Below are 23,126 nucleotides of genomic sequence, written 5' to 3' on the forward strand. Positions count from 1 at the left end.
TATATATATATATATATATATATATATATATATGACTCATGTCAGAGAGGCATTTCTGCACTAGGTAAAAATTGCCAGTGTCAAGATTGCTAAACCCAGCAAGAGGTTACCTGTTTGGATACCTTCGCTCCTATTGCTAGAGATCAAGGTTCAGCATCATTCGAGCCTCTATGTGACCTGGTATCCACCTCCTGCTGTCCCTGTACAGCAGGGCTGTAGTGTGACGGGGGGGGGGGGGAAGCTGCACAAAAGCCAATCAGTTCATGTTCTAGCAAGACGCACGTTGATGGGAAGAGAAAGCAGAGATAAGCTCATCACTGTGCTGCTTCTTCTTTCACTGTCCAATCGCAGCAAATATTCATTCACACTTCTGTCCCTCGCCTCAACATAACTAATGTGTAAATAACCAACAAAAAAAACACAGCATAAAGTCTCTAAATTCCCAATTAGAATAGGTGCACAGTCTGTGCTCCCACATTCATCAGAGATGATTGACCCTCTGCTGTTAAGCTAAAGAGTCAAAGAGGTTTTTGGATATTTCCCCTCATGGGTTGTTCTATTTTTTGCTCTGGCTCTTTTCTGGTATCCTTCTCCTGGACCGTTAAATTCCTCCAGAGATTAGCCAGTGCCACTCAGTTGTAAAATTCAGTACTGGGATTCCTCAGCTGTGCCCAACAGAGATTTTCGACCCTCTGCTGTTGAACTCGGATCCCACTGTGGCCCCTTTTTTAAGAAGTCCTGTACCTAATTAATTTAAGGCTTACAACAGTTTTGTTAGGATTACAAAACAATTATCAGGTGGTTTCTGTTAGTGCTACGTTTAGAATGTGTCGCTATAGTTGCAACAACTTCTAAAAAAAATACCGCTAGTTTGTAGCTAATTAAGACCAACTACCTGCAACACCACCACCACATAAATGTTTTTTGCAGAATATAATGTTACTGGGCATGAAGACCCTGCTGCTCCCCTCCTCGGGTTTCATGTGAAAAAGTCTTACTAATCTCTATCTATTCTTCCTTCTAAGACTGGAGATTTGAGGTGGAGGGGGGCACTAAAAACCTGTGGTTGAAATGCATTTTTAAAACTCCAAACTGCCACCCACCCCCCAATTCACTTCAAAGACCGTGGATGTGGTGTGTACATTTCAAGGTTGTGAGTTTTTGTTGCGGGCATGAAGCAAAGCAGATCGCTATCCAGTGGCGTAGCAGCTTAAACGCATGCTTAGGTCTGATTGATGGGTATACTGATGTAGCGCCCTGGGGTTTAATCAGGGAGCTCCTCACCAAATTCCTTGTCTGGAGTAGCTACTGTAGATAGTTGTTGGAGATCCATTGATTTCTCCCTAAGTTTGGCCTTGTTGTACTTTTCTCTTCTGCCACTAGGTGGCCGGGAACTTGGAGGCATTAGATGTGAGAAGGACATTTTCAAGGTCAAGTTATGGGTACATGGGATATCTCAGTGGGCAGGGGTTTTCTTGAATCTCTTAGCCTGCTGGGAAAACCTATATATTTGGGTGGAGTCAGGTGATCTAGGTTCTCGTCCGAGTGGACGCATGTTGTCTGCCCTGGGCTGCTAGGTCAGAGATTGGGCCTATACCAGGAGTATCTGGATGCCAGGCTGTGTGAGGACCTGTCCAGAAGTGAGAGGGCAGCACAGGGTTTGGACTGCAGCTTGCAGTCCAACCAAAACTGACAGTTCTGCTGGCCGAAGAACCTGTCATGATCGGAGGGAAGCTGTCACCACTAAAGGACCAACCACCTTTACCAGGGACCACAGTGAGTAACTAAAGCATGTACCCGAGTAACATTCTCACCGAACAGGCATGGTGGTGAATCGGGAAACTTCAGGCAGTGATCAAGTCAGGGACTTGCAGAGCAGCCTTGTGTGTCAAGCCAGGGACCGAGCCGGTCAGCGGGGATGAAGCTTGGAAGGTATCTGGAGTGCCAAGCTAGGAACTCAGCAGGGAAGCGTGGGTGACGCTTGAGAGAGAGATACCACCGCAAAAGCCTTGAGAAGCTCACGGGATTCAGAGTCCAGTGAGAGACTAGGAGCTCAAGGGGCTGAATAATTACAAGTGGACATTGTAGTGAAGCTGAGAGACCTGTTCAACTTTGCGTTAGGAACGGTTAAATACTGTTGCCATATGAGACAGCAAACCTGCACGTGCCGAAGTAGCTCCTTGCTGGGGCCTTCCTATTGAAGTCTCTGAGTCTGCTTATTGAAATTGCAACCGCTTAAGGGTGTCCTGGCCCTAACGCTTTCTCCCTTGCAAAATATAAAAAGTACTGTTCAAATAAATAAAACCTTTTGCATCCAAGAAGTGTCTGGCGCCCAGGGACTTTTAGCATCTTTGCACCCACTATGCCTCACAACCCACTACATATTGAAGGATGTCAGCGATCTGTGGCCTCAAAGGTTCTCATTAGACTGGAAGAGGTTAGAGATTCTGCTACACTAACTAGACTTGCTAGGCTTTATTTTACGTCTTTCTTCTGTATAATACAGCATGGAGGCAGTAACAGTTGTGTTTTAGAATAGGTCTTTTGCATCACAATATGGGGTTTCAGGATTACCAGATTTCTGACAAAGGGAAGTAGGGTGGACTTGTGCAAAGTAGGATTTAGGCCCCTTTCACACTTGTACGACTTGTTCCACGATTTGGGACTGCAAAGTAGCATGACAAGTCGTTCCCATGATTTCCAATGACAACCATTCATATTAGTAAGACTTCAAGTTGTGCCGACTTCAAAGTGGTCCCTGCACTACTTTGGTCAGGCTTTGATGCCAGTTCAGATTCATAGACCTGAAGTTTCCCTTAAATTGTGTGCCTTTGAAGTCGTGGTAGTGTGAAAGGGGCCTAAAAACTAAAGCACTGAGCAGGTAGTCTCTGCTCACTGTATGAATATATTTCCAGTATATATAGTGTACCTATAGTGAGCAGAATACCAGCCAACAGTGTTTTGGATAGATTTCAAACATTTCATATTCCTGATATGTGCCTGCTGTACCATGCACTTGTATGAGAAAGTATCCAGTTCTTTGTAATGCTTCATTTATGTAAAATCACTGGTGTTCCTGCCAGTCCCACTGCTTTCCTACTAAAACCGTATCACACTAGGCATGAGAGCACAGGGTGGTCAGTTCTCTAGCTATGCTCTCCTCCAATGATTAGACTTGTTCTAACACCCCCCCCCCCCCCCTTACCCCACACAGCCTTTAACTGGGATGATCAGTGTACTGTTGCATCTCCCCCCCCCCCCCCCCAGCTCTTATGCAGCTGAGAACAGAAGGAATGTGATCACTGATAAAAAAAAAAGAAGAAAACTTTTTGTGTGTGTGTGTGTGTATATATATATATATATATATATATATATATATATATATATATAATATACACACACACATTTTTTTTAATATCCATACACAAATGTTTTGCCTTTCATTTCTATTTTAAATTGAATGGGCTGTTTTGCAATGCGATGCTTTAGTTTACAATCACTTTAAAGGGGTTGTAAAAGTTTTTTTCACCTTAATGCATTCTATGCAAAGTCCCACGCCGTGAACGTGCTTGCTTCTCGGCTCATTCATTGGTTGATTGAAAGCAGTGCAGCCATTGGCTGGTGCTGCTGTCAATCGCATCCAGTGATGCGGCGTGCCGGGCCGAGTGATACAGTCGGTGGCTATGGACGCCGGCTGTATCACAGTATCGCGCCCGCAAGAACTCATCACCATGCTAGCTCGGTGATGAGTTCTTGCGAGGGGGAACCGAGACAGCCGCCGAGGGACCCCAGAAGACCACGTTTCGGGGCCACTCTGTGCAAAACGAGCTGCACAGTGGAGGTAAGTATAACATGTTTGTTATTTAAAAAAAAAAAAATGGTCTTTACATACCCTTTAAGCTAGCCATACACTATTAAATCTTCTTAGATCTGCCAATATCTACCGTATTTTCCGGCGTATAAGACTACTTTCTAACCCCTTAAAATCTTCTTAAAAGTCGGGGGTCGTCTTATACGCCGGTAACCTAACATCTTACCAGAATCGCGGCCGTACGATTTTTCAAAAGCCGCACCTTCGACGTCTTCTGTTCTGTGATAGGCGGAAACAATCGGCTTCCCAGGAGGCACTGTGTTCAGTGTCCGCCTATCACGGAGGGCCTCTCGTCCTGTGTTTAGTGTCCGCCTATCACGGAGGCCCTCTCGTCCGGGCCTCCGTGATAGGCGAACACTGAACACAGTGCCTCCTGGGAAGCTGAATGTTCCGCCTATCACAGAACAGAAGACGTCGGAGGCGCGGCTTTTGAAAAATCGTACGGCCGTGATTCTGGTAAGGTAAGATGTTAGGTTACACGGCCGCGATTCGCATGGGATAAGGTAAGGGCACGGTCTGGTCATGTAATGGGGCACGGTCTGGTCATGTAATGGGGCACGGTCTGGTCATGTAATGGGGCACAGTCGGGCATGTAATGGTGGCACCGTGAGGCGAGGCATGACTAGTAGGAAGGGGGTAGTCGTATACGGTGAGTATATCCCAAAACCAACATTTTGGCTGGAAAATTCGGGGGTCGTCTTATACGCCGGAAAATACGGTATGTAGTAGAAGGGACTTGCCTGACTGGATAAAAATACAATGGGTTATTTCGATTTTTCTTTATATTACAGCTTTGGTAAATATAAAAGGGGATTGTAGAGTGTATGGTCAGCTTTAGGTTTTTACTACTGTCTGTGTCCCCAACAGGGCAGCCTTACACAACTTTAGGCAGGGCCCCCCTGTAGGGGGGGGGGTGCATTACAGGCAAAAAATAAAAAAAACGGGAGGGGGGCCATCGGGCCCCTTACAGGTGTAATGCAAAAAAAAAACAGGAGGGGGCCAGCCGGGCCCCTTACAGGTGTAATGCCTGTACCCCCCTGATGGTGGCCCTGGTCACCAATAAAGACATTTACCTCCTGCCCTCCCAACACAGGTACCTGTTCCAGTGATGGGTTAGATTTCCTCTAGCTTTTTAGAGATTTAAAGGGTCACTAAATGAAAAAAAATTTTTTGCTGAAATGACTGTTTACAGGGTATAGAGACATAAAAGTTAACTGATTCCTTTTAAAAATGATTAAAAATAGATTAAATGCAATCATATAATTAATGTGCCTCTAGTTTCACTTTCGGTTTTAAACTGGTTTCATGTTTCTGTGAAGTAAAGAGACCCACAGAACAAAAACAAACAAATCCAGGGCAGTGTTTTGTTTTTAAAATGAATCTGATTGGTTCTGGGAAGTTTTAGACACACAGTAATGACAGCTTAGACCACCGTGAAAAGCTCCCAGCACTGTGGTTATAAGGAAACAGACGAGCAGGAAGTGTGGAGATCAGAGCAGAATTACAGCAACTTCAAAGCAAAAACGAACAATGAGGACATGAAACCAGTACTGCAGTAAGGTAAAGGAAGCTATTTAGCTAAAAAAAAAAAAATTCCTTTAATCATTTGCTTTCTGTTTGAACTCCAGGGAAGGAAGCGAGGAGAAATATCTATCAAATACAAATATTATATAGAAATATTTAGCAATATAAACCGAACAGAGAGTCCATCCTTGTATAAAAAATGATTTCCCTTGGTCCAGTTATATTGGTATTATTTAGCTGCACATGCATTTAATAAAACATATTTATATTTTATTTGAGACAGAACAAGATGTCAATTCAATCAAAAGGAAAAATATTATTCACAAACAGTTTAAAAGGTATATGACATTCTGAATGTGTGCCCAGCTCAGATCGGACTGCACAGCTTGTCAGATTGGCAGCAATGTACAGACATGACTGAACTGACAAAGAACACGGTATTTTCTGTTTGGTATAGAAACATTATGATGGAGATTTCATAATGGGCACCATACCTTCGGGGTCATCCCCACATAGTCAGTTTGGTAATGAATACCATGTGCATCTGTTTTATCCATTGTTTTTTAATCAAAGAACAAGTCAATTAGCCTATGATCCACATGTGTACGTCCGCTTTATTATTCAGTATTTTCTAAGCTTTTCATCTCCTTGAGAATCCTTTTCTTTTCTAGAGTTTCCCTGGATTTTTTCTGCTTTTCTAGTTTCTTTTTTCTTGCTTCTTCCTTTTCCTTGATAACATCGCTGTTTTCTCCTTTATACAAAACATCCAATTTTTCCCTGAGGATGCCTCTTGCTTTCATCCGATTTATCTCCAAAGACCTGGTCTGATGGCACTAAACAAATAGTTTTCTTTTAGTTCAGAACAGTTAATATTCTATTTCAATGAGTCAGTAATATACTATTGTATACCTGTATCCAGAAGATATATTTTACTATTATTGGTAGGCTAAACTAGAACTTCGAGGAGAAGTTCGGGTTTTTGTTTTTCAAAATCATACTTACCTAGGTGGATACAGCATCAGTCCAATGCTGCATCTGTCCCCCGCTGGCTCTATGACTGAGAACGGAGCGATCAAAGACCGCTAATCGCTCAGAGCTCCGTGAGCAGAGAGCTGGTGACTGTTGGTCTCTGTTCTGCCACCCTGTGCTCACTGGAGTGCTGGGCTGTAGAGGAGCTCGCTGAAAGGCTGAGCCAGGTGCCGGCCCGGGGTTGTGGGCGGATCCAGATTTTATGTTTGCAATCTTGTCCCGGCCTGGACCAGCTCTGTGACGTCGGCCCGCTGTCTGCTGAAAACGGGTCACAGGAGTGAAGAACAAAATGCACTTCTGTGAGAAGGAGAAGTAAAGCCAAATTAGCTTTTGCTGTACTTATCCTTTAACGTAGATCTAAAGCCAAATGAATTTTTTTTTCATTTTGATTAGAGTGGGGGGGTGTTAAAACTGTTGGCAAAAAAAAAAAAAAACTTGACATCTATGTCACATTTGAAAGATTCCCTTCTCTTCCTGTCCTGCAGACTTAAAAGGAGAAGTTTGAGGTTAACAAATACTCACCTCTATGCTACAGCATTGGTCTGATGCTGGAGCTGCTCTACGTCGGCCCTAAACCCAAGAACTAAGCAATCACATGGCTGCTGGTCGCTCAGTTCTTGCTGGTGTGCTGAGCAGGTGCAGCTGGCTCAGGCTCGGAGAGGCAAGGTAAGAATGCTTTCAAAAATAAACATTTTAATTGTTTATAAATTTACAAAATGCAAAGTGAGCGAACAGGAAAATCTAAATCAAATCAATGTTAGGTGCGAGTACCCTTTGGCTTCAACAGCATCAATTCTTACACTTGCACAATGTCAGTGGTTTTGTAGGATAAGAATTAAGCGCACAATTACCAATTCTACCAAGCAGGTGCTAATGATCATTATTTTTTTTATGTAGGTTAAAACACAGTCATTAATAGAAACGGCTGTGTAGAAGGCCTAAACTGGGTGAGGAACAGCCAAACTCTGCAAATAAGGTGAGGCTGCGGAAGACACTTTCATGTCACAGGTTATACACAATGGCAAGACTGAGCACAGCAAGACACGGTAGTTATATTCCATCAGCAAGGTATCTCCCAGACAAGGATTTCAAGCAGACTGGGGATTCAAGATGTGCTGTTCAAGCTCTTTTGAAGAAGCACAAAGAAACAGGCAACTTTATGGACTGTAGTGGTTGGTCAAGGAAACTTAATGCACCATGCTTATTTCCCTTCAACATCAGAGGATGTCCAGCAGTACCATCAGTGGTGTCAGTAGTTAATTTTTTTTTCACAGCCCTGTTGGGGGGCTTTGGTGAGATATCGGGAGTCTAAACAGACCCCTGATGCCTTACTTTTGAGACAGAGAAAAGGAGACTTGAGGACACAGTCCTCAATCTCCATCTTTGCAGCTTCAGCTGCCCAGAATGAATGAATGAACAGGAAGAGCTCTGCACAGCCTCCCTGTTCATTCACAAACTGAAGTATAGTAAACACAAATTAATATGCTTCAGTTATGAATGAACACAGTGAGTAATGGCATAGTGGGACGAAGAGTCTGCAGGAGCCTTTTCATTGCACCTGCAATCTACTCATTATGGTTTCAATGCTTTTCAAGCTCATTTGCAAAAAAATTATAAATGCACATTTTTTTCTGCAAATGTGGGTACATTTTACGTGCTGATACAGTCAAAACCCTCCAAAGCATTTTTCTTCACAAGATATTGCATTTTTGCTTTCCAGCAAAGCCACATGCCCTATTCATGACCCATCCTCTGCAAGCGCCTTACCCTGATAATGTAATCTATTTATAGGCGCTTCATGAAACACCATTGGACATGCGCCTTTATATGAGGTTGTTCTTTTTTTAATGTGACACCTTTTTTTTTTATAGGCATGTTATGATACTGCAGAGAAAACCTGCATATGGTGGATCAAAGCTGTAAAACCACCTGGAGAGAATTATACACCGAAAGAGATGATATGCGCAGATTTATGGGTGACAACTCGTAAACAGAAACCAGTTAGGGGAAACAAATGGTAGTCAACATGTAATATGGCGCCAGCTTGGGCAAAAGGCCTACCAACAAATACACAGTAAGCTTCATCATAATGGATTATTAAAGAGTGATTATTAAGCACTTTATTATATATATATATATATATATATGGCTGATGTATGGACTTTTAAATGGGGCAGTGTGCAGGCCTTTCTTCCACTGTAGGAGTTACAATACAGCTCTCTGTGGACTGTAGCAGGGCATCCTCAAGAGCCCGGGAAATGCACAGGAAGAACAATGCAAATGCACACATCATGTGTCTGCCTAATCAAAAAAGTAATTACCGTCCAGGAATGGGTAATAGCGTGAAATGAGGTATGCCCAGCCACCTGAGACTGTGTGTCTCCTGCATACAGTGCCCAGCCTACAGCCACAGCTTCTCATATGACAAAAACTCTCTTAGGCCCCTTTCACACTGGGGCGCAGGCGGCATCGACGGTAAAGCGCCGCTATTTTTAGCAGTGCTTTCCCGTCATTATTACGGAGGGATTCGGCCGCTAGTGGGGCGCTTTTAACCCCCCGCTAGTGGCTGTAAATATTACGGTAAAGCAAACTGCTCCAGTGTAAAAGCCCTCGGGCTTTCACACTGGAGTGAATGGAGCCACTCTTTCAGGGCACTTTGCAGGCGCTATTTTTAGCGTTATAGCGCCTGCAAAGCGCCTCAGTGTAAAAGAGGTCTTAGGGCCCATTCACAAATGCATGATGTATGTATTCCGGATGCCATTTTGCATGTGCATTTTTGATGCATTATTTTCCCCCTTTCTTTTCCATCTTAAGGGCCAGTTCACACCACATGCAGTCCAATGCGTTTTTTTAGGCATCAAAAATGCATGGAAAGTATGTTATATGGGTTTCAATGGCATAGTTCACAGCAGTTCCTGTAAAAAAAAGTAGAAGATGATGCATTTTTCCTGCACTTGACTGTACTAGAAAAAACATACACCGCAACGCACTGGAACACACATGTCCTCATATTAGGTAAAGAAAAAAAGGGGGGGGGATGCACTGGACTGCATCAAAAACGCACATGCAGAAAAGAATCTGAAACACATCCGGCCTGCATTTCTATGGTGTAAACTGGCCGTAAATAAAGACATGTGTGTTTCGTTGCATTTTTAATGAGTTTTACTGCGTTCCAGTACAACTAGTTCAGTGCAGAACAAAAGACAGCATGTTCGACCTTTTTTCTGCATTAAAAACCATATAACCTACTTTCCATGTGTTTTTGATTCAGGAAAAAAATGCACTGGACCGCATGTGGTGTGAACTGGCCCTTAAAGAGAAACAGTCAAAATATTCTCAGAAGTCACTCACAATAATCAAGTTTTTAGAGACGGGTGACAGAAACTGCCACAGCTTTGGTGCCAACAGCAAGAAATCCAGAGAGAACTGGTCTGACATAAATATTGGAGTCCTATACTAACTGAAACACAGGTGTTGATAGTAGAGAATTCTATAAAACCCAGGCAAAAATACAGCAGAGGTAGGAGATAACTGTTGCAGGCGCTATAATGCTAAAAATAGCGCCCTGAAAGAGCGGCTACATTCACTCCAGTGTTAAAGTCCGAGGGCTTTCACACTGGAGCGGCGAAAAGTCCCGCTAGACGCATCTTTGAGGCGCTGTAAGAGCAGTGAATACACAGCTCCTAAAGCGCCCCTGCCCATTGAAATCAATGGGCAGCGCCGCCGAACCGCGGGCAAAGCGCCGCTGCAGTAGCGCATTGTGGGCGGTTTTAACCCTTTCTTGGCCGCTAGCGGATATTAAAAGCGCCCTGCTAGCAGCCGAAAAGCACAGTGATTATGGTTTAGCGGCGCTTTTCCTGCTGACTCCCCCACCGCCCCAGTGTGAATGGGGCCCAAGTGTACCTTTTTTTTTTTACCACAAAAGAAACGTGTGTAAACGCTGTTAAAGCTAGACACATTTAGCACTTCAGCCTTTATTTATTTCAACGGCCAGAATCAATTAAAATTCTGCTGGTCAATGAAACGCTAATTTACTTCTGTCAGGATAAACAGTGTTTACAAGAAACCAGTGCACATGAAGCCTTATACACAGATACCCAACTTGCAGGTCTCCTGACTTGCTTCTATAGCCCAAAGATCAATGGGCCATATCCACAAAAGAGATACTCCGGCGTAAGCCGTCGTATCTCTGGTTCTAACTTTGGAACTGATCCTCAGAAGCAGTTTTCCTAAGTTAGGCAGAAGATCCGACATCTGTAAGGGACTTACACTGCCGGATCTTAGGATGCAGTACCGCATCCGCCACTGGGGGCATTTCGAGTCGAAATGCCTCTTCTAGTATGCAAATTAGCACTTAGGGCGATCCTCAAAGCTTTTGTGCCTAGTTTTTTCGCCGTAAGTGTTAGTTTGCCTGGTGTAAAACTAGGGCTGCTTTTACAAAGTGTAAAGTTAGTCACACCTTGTAAAGGCCCATTCAAGCGACGGCATTTGGTATGCATTCCCGAGGGAGAACTCCACGGCAATTTGTAAATTCCAAACCGGCATGGGTTCCCCCCCAGGAGCATACCAGGCCCGTAGGTCTGTTATGGGTTGTAAGGAGACCCCCCCTCCGCCGAAAAATCGACGTAGGGGGTCCCCCTACAATCCATACCAGACCCGTATCCAAAGCACGCTACCCGGCCGGTCGGGAATGGGAGTGGGGACGAGCGAGCGTCCCCCCCCCTCCTGAGCCGTGCCAGGCCGCATGCCCTCAACATGGGGGGGGGTTGGGTGCTCTGGGGCAGGGGGGCGCACTGCGGGCCCCCCCACCCCAGAGCACCCTGTCCCCATGTTGATGAGGACAGGACCTCTTCCCGACAACCCTTGCCGTTGGTTGTCGGGGTATGCGGGCGGGGGCTTATCGGAATCTGGGAGTCCCCTTTAATAAGGGGGCCCCCAGATACCGGCCCCCCCACCCTAAGTGAATGGATATGGGGTACATCGTACCCCTATCCATTCACCTGTAGGCAAAAAGTAAAAGTTATTAAACACACAACACAAGGCTTTTTAAAATAATTTATTATTCTGCTCCGGATGCCCCCCCTGTCTTCGTTATTAGCTCAATTACCAGGGGGGGCTTCTTCTTCCACTCTCCGGGGGTCTTCTCCGCTCTCCGGGGGGGGTTTCTTCTTCCGCTCTCCGGGGGGGGCTTCTCCGGACTCCGGGGGGCTTCTTCCATCTTCTCCCCTCTTCCGCTGTTGACTCGGCGAACCCCGGTTCTTCTGCAGATGTCCGGTGCCTTCTTCTTCAGCGCTGGCTGCCTGCTATGTTTGTGTGTTAGCTCGATTTCAAACAGGCAGCCGGCGCGGTCTTCTGTGACGTCAGGTTCTTCTCTTCCCTTCTTCCGATGTTGCCTCGTCGCCTGTTGTCGCTGTAATGATGGAAGCGCGCCTTGCATCCCATTTATATAGGCATCACCGTCCCATCATGCTCCGGTAGGTACCCACGTGGTGGGTGCCTACCCACGTGCACCCACCACGTGGGTACCTGCCGGCTGCCTGTTTGAAATCGAGCTAACACACAAACATAGCAGGCAGCCAGCGCTGAAGAAGAAGGCACCGGACATCTGCAGAAGAACCGGGGTTCGCCGAGTCAACAGCGGAAGAGGGGAGAAGATGGAAGAAGCCCCCTGGAGTCCGGAGAAGCCCCCCCCCCGGAGAGCGGAAGAAGAAACCCCCCCCGGAGAGCGGAGAAGACCCCCGGAGAGTGGAAGAAGAAGCCCCCCCTGGTAATTGAGCTAATAACGAAGACAGGGGGGGCATCCGGAGCAGAATAATAAATTATTTTAAAAAGCCTTGTGTTGTGTGTTTAATAACTTTTACTTTTTGCCTACAGGTGAATGGATAGGGGTACGATGTACCCCATATCCATTCACTTAGGGTGGGGGGCCGGTATCTGGGGGCCCCCTTATTAAAGGGGACTCCCAGATTCCGATAAGCCCCCGCCCGCATACCCCGACAACCAACGGCAAGGGTTGTCGGGAAGAGGTCCTGTCCTCATCAACATGGGGACAGGGTGCTCTGGGGTGGGGGGGCCCGCAGTGCGCCCCCCTGCCCCAGAGCACCCAACCCCCCCCCCCATGTTGAGGGCATGCGGCCTGGCACGGCTCAGGAGGGGGGGGGACGCTCGCTCGTCCCCATTCCTGACCGGCCGGGTAGCGTGCTTTGGATACGGGTCTGGTATGGATTTTTCGGCGGAGGGGGGTCTCCTTACAACCCATAACAGACCTAAGGGCCTGGTATGCTCCTGGGGGGGGGAACCCATGCCGTTTTTTTCTTTCAAAATTGGCATGGAGTTCTCCCTCTCAGGAATGCATGCTGAGCGACGCTGTCATTTTTTTTTTAAATTATTTGTTTTCCCGGCGCGTCTTTGTTTTCACCCGTCGCAACTTTAGTGTCCCGTCGCAATCCACAAAGCCGCCCGGCGTCAATTACGTTCGCGCGATGCACGTCGGGAAAATGACGTCACACGCATGCGCAGTACGGCCGGCGCGGGAGCGCGCCTCATTTAAATTGTAAACGCCCCCCGGAGAGGAGGAACGCCTTACGACGGCGGCACTTAAGTTACACTGCTTGAAATTTTTACGTAAGTGCTTTGTGGATCAGGCACTTAGGTAAAAACTTTAAGTCAGTGTAACTTAACTGCTGAAAGTTAAGTTACGCCACCTGGCTGAGGATTTGGCCCAATATGTTTATCTTTCCTTTTATTCCCTTTAACTAAAGTGGACTGAAAATTAGATGCTTACCTGCAAAATTCAGTGTTCGCTACAACTGGCAACTGCCACGGTATAACGAGCAATGCTAGTGTGGTTGTACACTGTGGTGGACACAAGTGACTTTGCGTTTTCTAATTAAAGCGGAGGTTCACCCAAAAACATTTTTTTTAACATTACATTCAGCCGAGTTGTCCTAATGACAATCGACTGTTTTTTTTTATTTTATCCCCGTACATACCGTATTTTCACCGCCCCTTCCGGGTATGTCTTCTACGGGACTGGGCGTTCCTAATTGATTGACAGGCTTCCGACCGTCGCATACTGCGCGTCACAAGTTGCCAAAAATAGCCGAACGTCGGTGCGCAGGCACCGTATAGAGCCGACTCGCAGTCCAGCTTCTTTCGGCAACTCGTGACGCGCAGTATGCGACGGTCGGAAGCCTGTCAATCAATTAGTAATGCCCAGTCCCGCAGAAGACATACCCAGAAGCGGCAGTGAAAATACGGTATGTACGGGGATAAAATTAAAAAAAACAGCCGATTGTCATTAGGACAAATCGGCTGAATGTAATGTTAAATTTTTTTTTGGGGTGAACCCCCGCTTTAATAATACATTTAACACATCACCCTTTGGATGACTACGGAACCAATCTTTTAAATTCAGGATGCTCACCACTCTTCTAATAAATATTAGTGTTGTTCACCAAAGGGCGCACACCCCATTTTCCAAGAAACAATCCTTGGTTCCTACGTAGTTCTGGATATTGCAAGCACCGAACCTATAGCTGTGTCTTACTCTGCGCCCAGTCATCATTTCTTTAATAAAAGTTTACTTGTGTAAATGTTACCTTGACAACAATTCCAGATGGAATATGCTTTAGCACGACACAGTTATTGGTTTTATTAGTAGCTTGTCCTCCTGGACCATCTCCTCGAACAAACTGTTCTAATAACTCCTTCTCATTTAATTCTATTAGATCCATGGTGTTACTCTTTTTTCCTGCTCTCTGGGCCATTACACTTGCACTCAGTGGACTCAGGAACTTGAGCTGCCGACTCCATGGTTTCCAAGACAGCTGAGATAAACAGAAAATGACAGAAGCCATGGATCACATCTGTATAATAAAGAACAAAAATTAATAAAAAAATATACTTTAAAACACTAAGAATAAGGTCTACTGATCCCACTTACACATACATATAAGTTATTGAGAGCCAAGTAATAGTGTACCAGCAAATATTCTGTTTTTTGAAGTTGTTTTTATATTATATGTCCAAGTACCCACAGGAATTTATTAAACTTGGCTTGTAAACACAGGTTGAAGAACATCACGTTCAAAAAGCACTTAAAGCAGAGGTTCCGCGGTCCAAGCTTTTTTTTTTTTTTTCAGTGCAATCAATGTTGTTTCATATAACAACTCGGTACTCACTTTTTTCACGATTAAAACCACCCCCCATTCGTTTTCGTTCAAAAGAGTAACTTTTAGGCCGCATTCACACCTGAGCGTAGCGTTTTCGGTCGTTTTGTTGCGCGTATTTGCGCGTTTGCATACAGCGTTGTCCGACGTTTTTGAACTTCACTGTTTTTTATTTTAGCCAATAGGAAAAATGCTCATCTCTTCATCATTTGTTGCTATGTTTGTAGATTTTTTTACCTTCTTCCTGGGTGAATATTCTATTTCACAAAACAGATTAAAGCGACAAAACGCCCGTAGAAACGATTGTTATCGCGCTAGATGCTTGAATCAAGCGTTTCCTTTCGTTTCTATGGGAATACAAACGTTCAAAAATGCCCAAATCAGCCCGATTCGCCCATCAAAAAAGGGTCCAGAACTTGTTTGAGCTTCAGGCGTTTCGGCTTCAGGCGTTTTGGAGTGGAGATGTGAACCATCTCCATAGAGAATAATGTATTTTTTCCCCTCTAGCGTTTTATAGCTTCAGGCTACAAAACACTCAGATGTGAATGCAGCCTTAAAAAACGATCCTGGCATGTGCCATTTTGCTTGTGGGCATTATGAAGCCCACAAGCACAGACTTCCGGGAAGCGGTGAATGCTCGTCTCCCGGCATTCACTGCTCTATCTCGCGCATGAGCACTGCTCGTCGTCAACACTTCCTGGTTGCCATCACAACGGGCAGCGTCATTTAAAGTACATGCCCTGTTGTGACGGCATTCACAACAATATTGCTTAATGGAAATATTCACCTGTGTGCCCTTATTTAAAATGGCGGAAATAGATCTGCCCTCGTCACGTGACCGGCTTGATGAGTCACGTGACAAGTGAAATCTCCCAAGATTTCGATGGACGGCGTTCAGCATTGCCTCCTGGGAAGCATGACACTGCTCCCAGGAGACATTGCGGAGACATCCCAGCAAACAATGCGGCGCCGGGGAAAAGAAGAGATACGCCTACTCTCGCGGGTGGAATACACGGAAGTCCACCTTTACAGAGCTAATTAAAAGGTAATTTAAATCATCAGAAAAAAAAAAACAATAGGCATATGTTTATGTATATGGTGCACTGATCAGGATTAGCTAATGTTAATATTTCGAGTGAACTTCCGCTTTAAAAACATTTGAAGTGAACCCCAGTAAACATTTTAGTTTTGTTTGCATAGAATGGGAAAAGGTTGCAGTACAGAAACTACTTTTTGAAATTGGTGCAGTGCCGCAGATACGGCGTAGCATCGATTAAGACGGTGCCATTGCCAGCAAATGCCACCGATTTGACATGTCATATCGCACCAGTGTGAACGAGGGCTAGATGAAGGTCCACTTTAAAAGCGCATCTCAACCCAAAAATGTAATATCACTTTACCAATCAGTAAATGTTTTTAGTCTTTTCTTTCTTTATTATCACCTGGTGAGTCAGCCAGTAAGTCTTTAAGAAAAACAGAAATGGAAGGCGCGAACACCTAGTGCATTACCAGAGATAATTTAATAATAAGATATTTTTGTATAAAAGTGGGTACTCATAAAATGCAACTGACAAAAGTCCATAAACACAGAGCTAGGCTCTGAGGAAGGGGGGTGCTCCCTCAAAATGTATTAGTTGTACCCTGTGTTCTGTGCATGTCCATGCACTGTGTTTATCGCCTTTTGTCAGTTGCATTTTGTGAGTACCCAATTTATACAAAAATTTCTTATTATTAAATTATCTCTGGTAATGTACTAGGTGTGCGCGCCTTCCATTTCTGTTTTTCTTGTAGTTCCTTTCGGATGAGGAAGGCAGCATCCACCTAGTTCTGGCATACCATATATACCTTTCACACCACCTGACATCTATTACTCCTCACCTTGGAAGAACTATTAGTGCTGGAAGTGACTGGGCCAGATTCTCGTAGAACGGTGTATCTTTGCGGCGGAGTAACGTATCCGATTCACGTTACGCCTCTGCAACTTAGACGGGCAAGTGCTGTATTCTCAAAGCACTTGCTCCGTAAGTTGCGGCGGCGTAGCGTAAATCGGCCGGCGTAAGCCCGCCTAATTCAAATTTGGAACAGGGGGGCGTGTTTTATGTAAATGTGCTGTGACCCGACGTGATTGACGTTTTTCACAAACGGCGCATGCGTCGTCCGTGGACATATCCCAGTGTGCATTGCTCCTAATACGCCTCAAGGACGTATTGGTTTTGACGTGAACGTAAATTACATCCAGCCCCATTCACGGACGAGTTACGCAAACGACGTAAAATGTTCAAATTTCGTCGTGGGAACGACGGCCATACTTAACATTGGTACGCCGCACTTACGCCACCATATAGCAGGGTAACTATACGCCGGGAAAAGCCTAACGTAAACGGCGTAACTTTACTGCGTCGGACGGGCGTACGTTCGGGAATTCGTGTATCTAGCTGATTTACATATTTCGATGCGTAAATCATCGGCCAGCGTAAAAATGCAGTTACGATCCGATGGTGTAAGAGACTTACGCCTGTCGGATCTAACAGATATCTATGCGTAACTAATTCCAAGAATCAGGCGCATAGATACGACAGCACAACGCAGAGATACTACGGCGTATCTGGAGATACGCCGACGTATCTTGGTTGTGAATCTGGGATACTGTTTTTTGTATCTCAGACAGTAAGTTTGTTTCAACTTCCTTCAGCGGACCAAGCTGTCTAGCAAAATTTAGAGGGTTGACACAAGCCATTCAAGATTGCCAGAGGTGCTTACAATGATCAGCAATTATATATTTATGTGAAATCTTCATCCCAAAAATAAAATACAATTTCTGTTAAAAATAAATAAAATAATTTAGCTGGAGTCCAGCTTTATATCCATCTAAATCAACTAGTTCATCTATACTCTCCAGTCAATGGTGGTGTCAAAGGGCATCTCCATTGCTCCTTCATAGAAAGCCACCCTAAAGGCCCATACACACGATCGGATTTTCGAACAACAATTGTGTGATGGCAGGTTTTTGTCGGATAACCGTTTGTACGCTCCAATTCAGACAACAAATGTTTCATAGCATGCGCTCAAATTTTCCAACAACAAATGTATTCCGTCGCATTATCTGTTTGTGTGTACACAAGCCTGTCGGAATAAAATCCAACGTACAAACACGCATGCTCCGAATCAATGCTTACCATAGCACAACATTAGCAGAAGTTGCCCAAAGGGTGGCGGTAAAGAGCTGAAAAACAAACCTTTTTAGGTGTATGCTGGCTGAAAAAGTTCTGCCATCTGTGTGCAGAACAAGTTCACGGCCAACGCCCTTCGCACAAAATTCCACGGATTTGTCCAATGGAAATCCAATCGTGTGTACAAGGCTAAAGACAGAAAAGGTTTCTAATTATAGCAGACAACGTCGACTTTCAGGTGTAAGCCAGGGCTTGACAAATCCCAGGCACCAGGTCACGACAGCAACCATAAATCATGGCCCCTGCCAGCCCACCCGATCTTCTCCCCAATCCCGACCCTCAGGCCCCGAACAAGGGGCGGGGGACAGGAAAAGTGTTAGCGCAAAGAAGAGAGAGCTGGGAACTACTGTACTTCCTGCCTGTAAGATTGGAAAGGGGGGGGGGGGCTGTTTGTGCTGGGAAGGGAATGGTAATGGGAGGAGAATTTGTGCTAGAAGAAGAATAGGAAGAGCGGAGGGGTGTTAGAAGGCAGGATTGGGGAAGATTTGTGCTAGTAGTGGTGAATTGGGGGAATTTGCTCTAAGAGGAGGGATTTAGGGGGGGTTAGAGGATTTGTGCTGGGATTGGGAATTTGGAGGGAGGATTTGTGCTAGTAGGGGTGAATTGAGGGAGAGGGGAGATTTGAGAGAATTAAGGCTAGGAGTGGAGATTTGGGGGGAGAAGATTTGTGCTAAAAGGGGGGGTTTATACTAGGAAGGGGGATTTGGGGGGAGAGAATTTTTTTCTTTAAACATATTGAGACCAGTCAGTGTCCCTGATCATGGCCACATCAGTTATATGATGACACTATACTGCACTGGTGACAGTTTGTTTAAAAAATAATAATTTGGACAACTTCAAAAAACTTGCCATGCCTCATACTAAATGCCCCAGGCTGTCTACTTTCCAAAAAGGGGTAATTGGGGTAAATTTGTACTGTCCTGGCATTTTAAAGGGCCTCAAGAAATTAGATAGGCCCATCATTTCATTACAATTGCTCAATTTTCAAATGTATATACCATAGTTTATACTGTAGACCAGGGGTAGGCAACCTTAAAGAGATGGAGATCAACCTGAGCAACATGGGAGAAGTGTACCGACCGGGCACAGTGTCGTCTCCTCACACCTGATTTACACAAATCTAATTACAGTACTACCGTGTCTCAATCATGTGCATTGGATGCCAATCATGGGTTTAAATCAGGTGGTGAGGAGGCAACACATTGCCTCCTCATCACCTGTCAAACACACTTGGATCACTTTTCAGGGTATCAGCACCTGCTGCACTTGTGAATGATTTTATTGGATTTTTTTTATAACAGAAAGTAAAAAATATAATCGATTTATTTTTGGAATTTTTCATTTTATATTGCAAAAAATAAAAAGCCCAGTGGTGATCAAATAAAATATCAAATAAAGCGCTACGTGTGTGAAAAAAATGCAAAAACGTCATTTGGGTACAGTATTGCATGACTGCGCAACTGCCAGTTAAAGCAGTGCAGTGCGGAATAACAAAAAATGCCCTGGTCATGAAGGGGGTAAAACCTTCCGGGAGTCTAGTGGTCAAAGGAGAAGTTCACCTTTGGAACATATTACACCCATATTTAGGGTGGAACATGTAACATGTTCCAGCTCCTGCATACTCTCCCTTGACAGCAGTAGTCCACTCATTGGGGTAAGAGTCAGGGCGAACCTTTCCTTCTTGGTGACGGATTCTTCCAGGCACTTTCCATTGTGTGAATCTACACATATGTCATATTTTCCTCAAACATTGGGACTTTTTATTAATTTTTAGCACTGCACTTTATGATTTATATACATTTTTATATTATCCGTTTTGTCTTCTAATGCTGTGTGCCCCCGTGTGTGTGTGATTTCTAAAATAAATGCTTTCTATACCCGATTTCAGAGTGCCGCTCATTAAGGATGAGCTCTGGCATGTTCGCACAGTCCATGTGCAGAGCCCGCCAGGAAGTCGGCACCGCGCTGCGCTAATCACAGGCAGGGAGACATTTCCCGATCTCTGCAGCCGAGCATTGGTATAAAGTCTCCCTGCCTGTGATTAGCGCAGCGCGGTGCCGACTTCCTGGGGGGCTCTGCACATGGAGTGTGCGAACATGCCGGAGCTCATTCTTCCTGCTCATGTAACCGGTCACGCCTCTCCTCCCGGCTGACATCAGCGGAAGAATCTCAGCCCCTCCCACTGCCAGAGGGGGAGAGTAGAGAGGCAGTAGGTCACATGAGTGCTGAGCAGCTCCCTGAAATCAGGTTTAGCCAGCATTTTTATTTATTTTTTTATAAATCACATACACGGGGCACACAGCATTAGGTGACAAAGCAGATGGTACAAAGAGGTCAGAGAGGCCTAACAACAACTTTAAGACAAACCCTATTAACACTCACAGGGGTGCTTACAATGATCGGCTTTTATTTATGTAAAACCTTTATCCCAAAGGAAATAAAACTGTTGATGTGATTGCCTTAAAGCAGGAGTCTTCAAACTACGGCCCTCCAGTTGTTCAGGAACTACAATTCCCATCATGCCTAGTCATGTCTGTGAATGTCAGAGTTTTGCAATGCCTCATGGGATATGTAGTTCCGCAACAGCTGGAGGGCCGTAGTTTGAAGATCCCTGCCTTAAAGTGTAAGTTCACCTTTACAGAAAACTTGCACGGGACCCCCTTCCCATTGCACCCGGTCCAGCTAACCTGGAGTCCGGCGATCCCCCACACTGACAGATCGCATCGCCACTATACCGCTCCTGGGATTTGAAAATCTCAGCAGCTTTCTCTCCTCTTCACCTGCGGTGACAGGATGGGCCATGCGGGTTCTGATTGGTTAGCGCTGCCCATGTGACGGCCTGACCAATTAGAATGCTCCTAAACGTACCTCCTGATGAGGTACGTTCCAGAGATTAAGGTGCCGCGAATTTGTAAGTCCTGGATGGTGAGTCGGCAACCTGACGTCTCCTAGCAGGTGATCGCCACACTCTGGGTCAGCGGGACTGGGGGTCCTGTGTAAGTTCACCTTACAAATTTTTCTGTAAAAGGTGAACTTACCCTTTAAATGTAATAGCTGGCGTTTGACTTCAATTTGATAGTGTGATTAAATGTGCTGGGGCATGCAACACTCCACCCCCCCCAGACTGACAGTTCTGCTGTCCAAATGTGCCCCCTGTGCTCCTTCATCCAGAGTGGGTTCACTCTAATACAGGAGGTATCACCAGGTGAAAACAGAGGGGGGGAAAGCATAAAAAAATAAATAGAATGCAGCCATCACATCTAATCATTGGTAAGCTGCAATAATTACAATTTGGGTTTAATACAGCTTTAGAATAAAATCTTACTAAGCTAAACATGGAGGCTGCTACGGCTAACATGTCATTCTTATTGGCTGTCATGATAGTCCTCTGGTTGTCAATACTTTGAGTTGCTCTGAAAAGTACAGATAAGAGTTCCCTGCAACTAGAAAACATTGAAGCTCCTTAACAAACAGAAGAGTCAGCAGTGGAGTGCTCGATGTCACCAAACCCAGCGTGACATTCTGCTCAAAGTAATGTGAACATGAACAGCAGGAGACTCTTCCTGGCAATAAGACAACAATGACATACCCACAAGGCAGCAGCCACTTCCCATACACTAGAGAGGGACCCGGAAGTGATAGCTGGTAAGCACAGGAAGTGGGCGGAGCATACACTGACTGAGTTTGGTGGGTGTTAATAATGCAGAGTCGTGTGCAGTTACAATGTTGTAGGGAGTGCTGGGGAGATAAGTGGCGTTGTCATTAATACATAGGGGTGCATTGAGAGTATTACAAGGGTGCTGGGTTATTGAAGGTTCAGTGTCAGTGCTGCAGGGTGGGGGCACAATGTGTCAGGATTACAGGGTGACATGAAAGAGGGGAGGGGGCGTGTTTGTTTGACTTCCAGGGAAGATAAAGGAGAGGGAGGGGCAGTGCTTCAGGATTACATGAGTGTGACCACAAGGTGACATGGGGTTCTGGGTGACAGTGGGGTGCAGTGTCAATAATATAAGGTGACATGAGTGTGCTGGGTGCCTAGGTTTAGTATAAGTTACATAAGGGTTATGGGCGACAGTGGGGTGCAGTGTCAGTATTGTAAGGTGACATGGGGTTATGGGTGCCTAGGTTTAGTATCAGTGACATAAGGGTTCTGAGGGACAGTGGGGTGCAGTGTCAGTATTATAAGGTGACATGAGGGTTATGGGTGCCTAGGTTTAGTATCAGTGACATAAAGGTTCTGGGTGATGGGGTGCAGTGTCAGTAATATAAGGTGACATGAGTGTGCTTGGTGCCTAGGTTTAGTATCAGTGACATCAAGGTTCTGGGTGATGGGGTGCAGTGTCGGTATTAAAATGTGACATGAGGGTGCTGGGTGCCTAGGTTTAGTATCAGTGACATCAAGGTTCTGGGTGATGGGGTGCAGTGTCGGTATTATAATGTGACATGAGGGTGCTGGGTGCCTAGGTTTAGTATCAGTGACATAAGGGTTCTGAGGGACAGTGGGGTGCAGTGTCAGTATTATAAGGTGACATGAGGGTTATGGGTGCCTAGGTTTAGTATCAGTGACTTCTGGGTGATGGGGTGCAGTGTCAGTATTATAAGGTGACCTGAGGGTGCTGGGTGCCTAGGTTTAGTATTAGTGACATAAGGGTTCTGATTGACAGTGGGGTGCAGTGTCAGTATTATAAGGTGACATGGGGTGCTGGATGGATGACAGTAAGTGCAGTGCTGCTGGGTGAAAGGATGTAATGAGTCTACAGGTTGGGTGAGACTGCGGAGTAATGGAAGCTTGGTGACAGGTGCGGAATGGGGTGCTCTCTCCTGTTGCAATATTATTGATGGGAAAGAGTGCTGTGTGCATGCACAGGGATTCGAACGAGGAAGCACACTTGCTCCATGTATGCTGGCGGCATCCAACAGCGTCCTAGCAACAGGATGGGGGACAGATAGAGTTTTTTGGCAAGGCTTTTGGAAGTGGGGAGGGATCACCAGCAGGAGGAAGGAGGTTCTAATTCCCCTATATAGATCATTAGTGAGAATTCCTTTAGAAAACTGTCCTGTTCTGGAGACCTCACTTACAGAAAGATATAAATAAGATAGAACGAGTCCAGAGACGGGTAACAAAAATGGTGAAAGGTGTGGGGCATAAAACATACCAAGAGCGACGTCAGGAAGTTAATATGTACAGCCTGGAGGAAAAAAGGGAAAGGGAAGACATGATTAAACCTTTTAATACATCAAGGGGGTGAATCAGGTTCAGGAGGGCAGTCTTTTTGAAAATCAAAATCAAGAACACGGGGA

General features: G+C 45.3%; 1 protein-coding gene across 2 annotated transcripts; it reads right to left on the reverse strand.

Annotated features, from left to right (window-relative positions):
• Positions 1–5,643: 5,643 nt before the first annotated feature.
• On the reverse strand, positions 5,644–21,511 carry MTRFR (mitochondrial translation release factor in rescue). Of its 2 annotated transcripts, none has more exons than XM_040347294.1 (3): positions 21,415–21,511; positions 14,026–14,292; positions 5,644–6,228 (listed from the first exon to the last, which is right to left on the reverse strand). In XM_040347294.1, exons 2-3 carry the CDS (start codon positions 14,281–14,283, stop codon positions 6,013–6,015), a joined length of 474 nt encoding a protein of 157 aa, XP_040203228.1. In that variant the 5' UTR covers positions 14,284–14,292; positions 21,415–21,511; the 3' UTR covers positions 5,644–6,012. The 2 variants fall into 2 exon arrangements, with proteins under 2 accessions (XP_040203228.1, XP_040203229.1); XM_040347295.1 differs by lacking the exon at positions 21,415–21,511 and adding an exon at positions 21,151–21,405.
• Between the last annotated feature and the right edge of the window lie 1,615 nt (positions 21,512–23,126).

The sequence above is a fragment of the Rana temporaria genome, chromosome 1, assembly GCF_905171775.1.
Source record: "Rana temporaria chromosome 1, aRanTem1.1, whole genome shotgun sequence".
NCBI classification, from domain to species: domain Eukaryota; kingdom Metazoa; phylum Chordata; class Amphibia; order Anura; family Ranidae; genus Rana; species Rana temporaria.

Excerpts from the sequence above, each read along its gene's own strand:
- MTRFR (XM_040347294.1), bottom strand. The coding sequence starts at position 14,283 with ATGGCTTCTGTCATTTTCTGTTTATCTCAGCTGTCTTGGAAACCATGG. Across the intron at positions 6,229-14,025 it reads CATCTGGAATTGTTGTCAAG|TGCCATCAGACCAGGTCTTT; the intron begins GTAACATTTACA and ends CTATTTGTTTAG.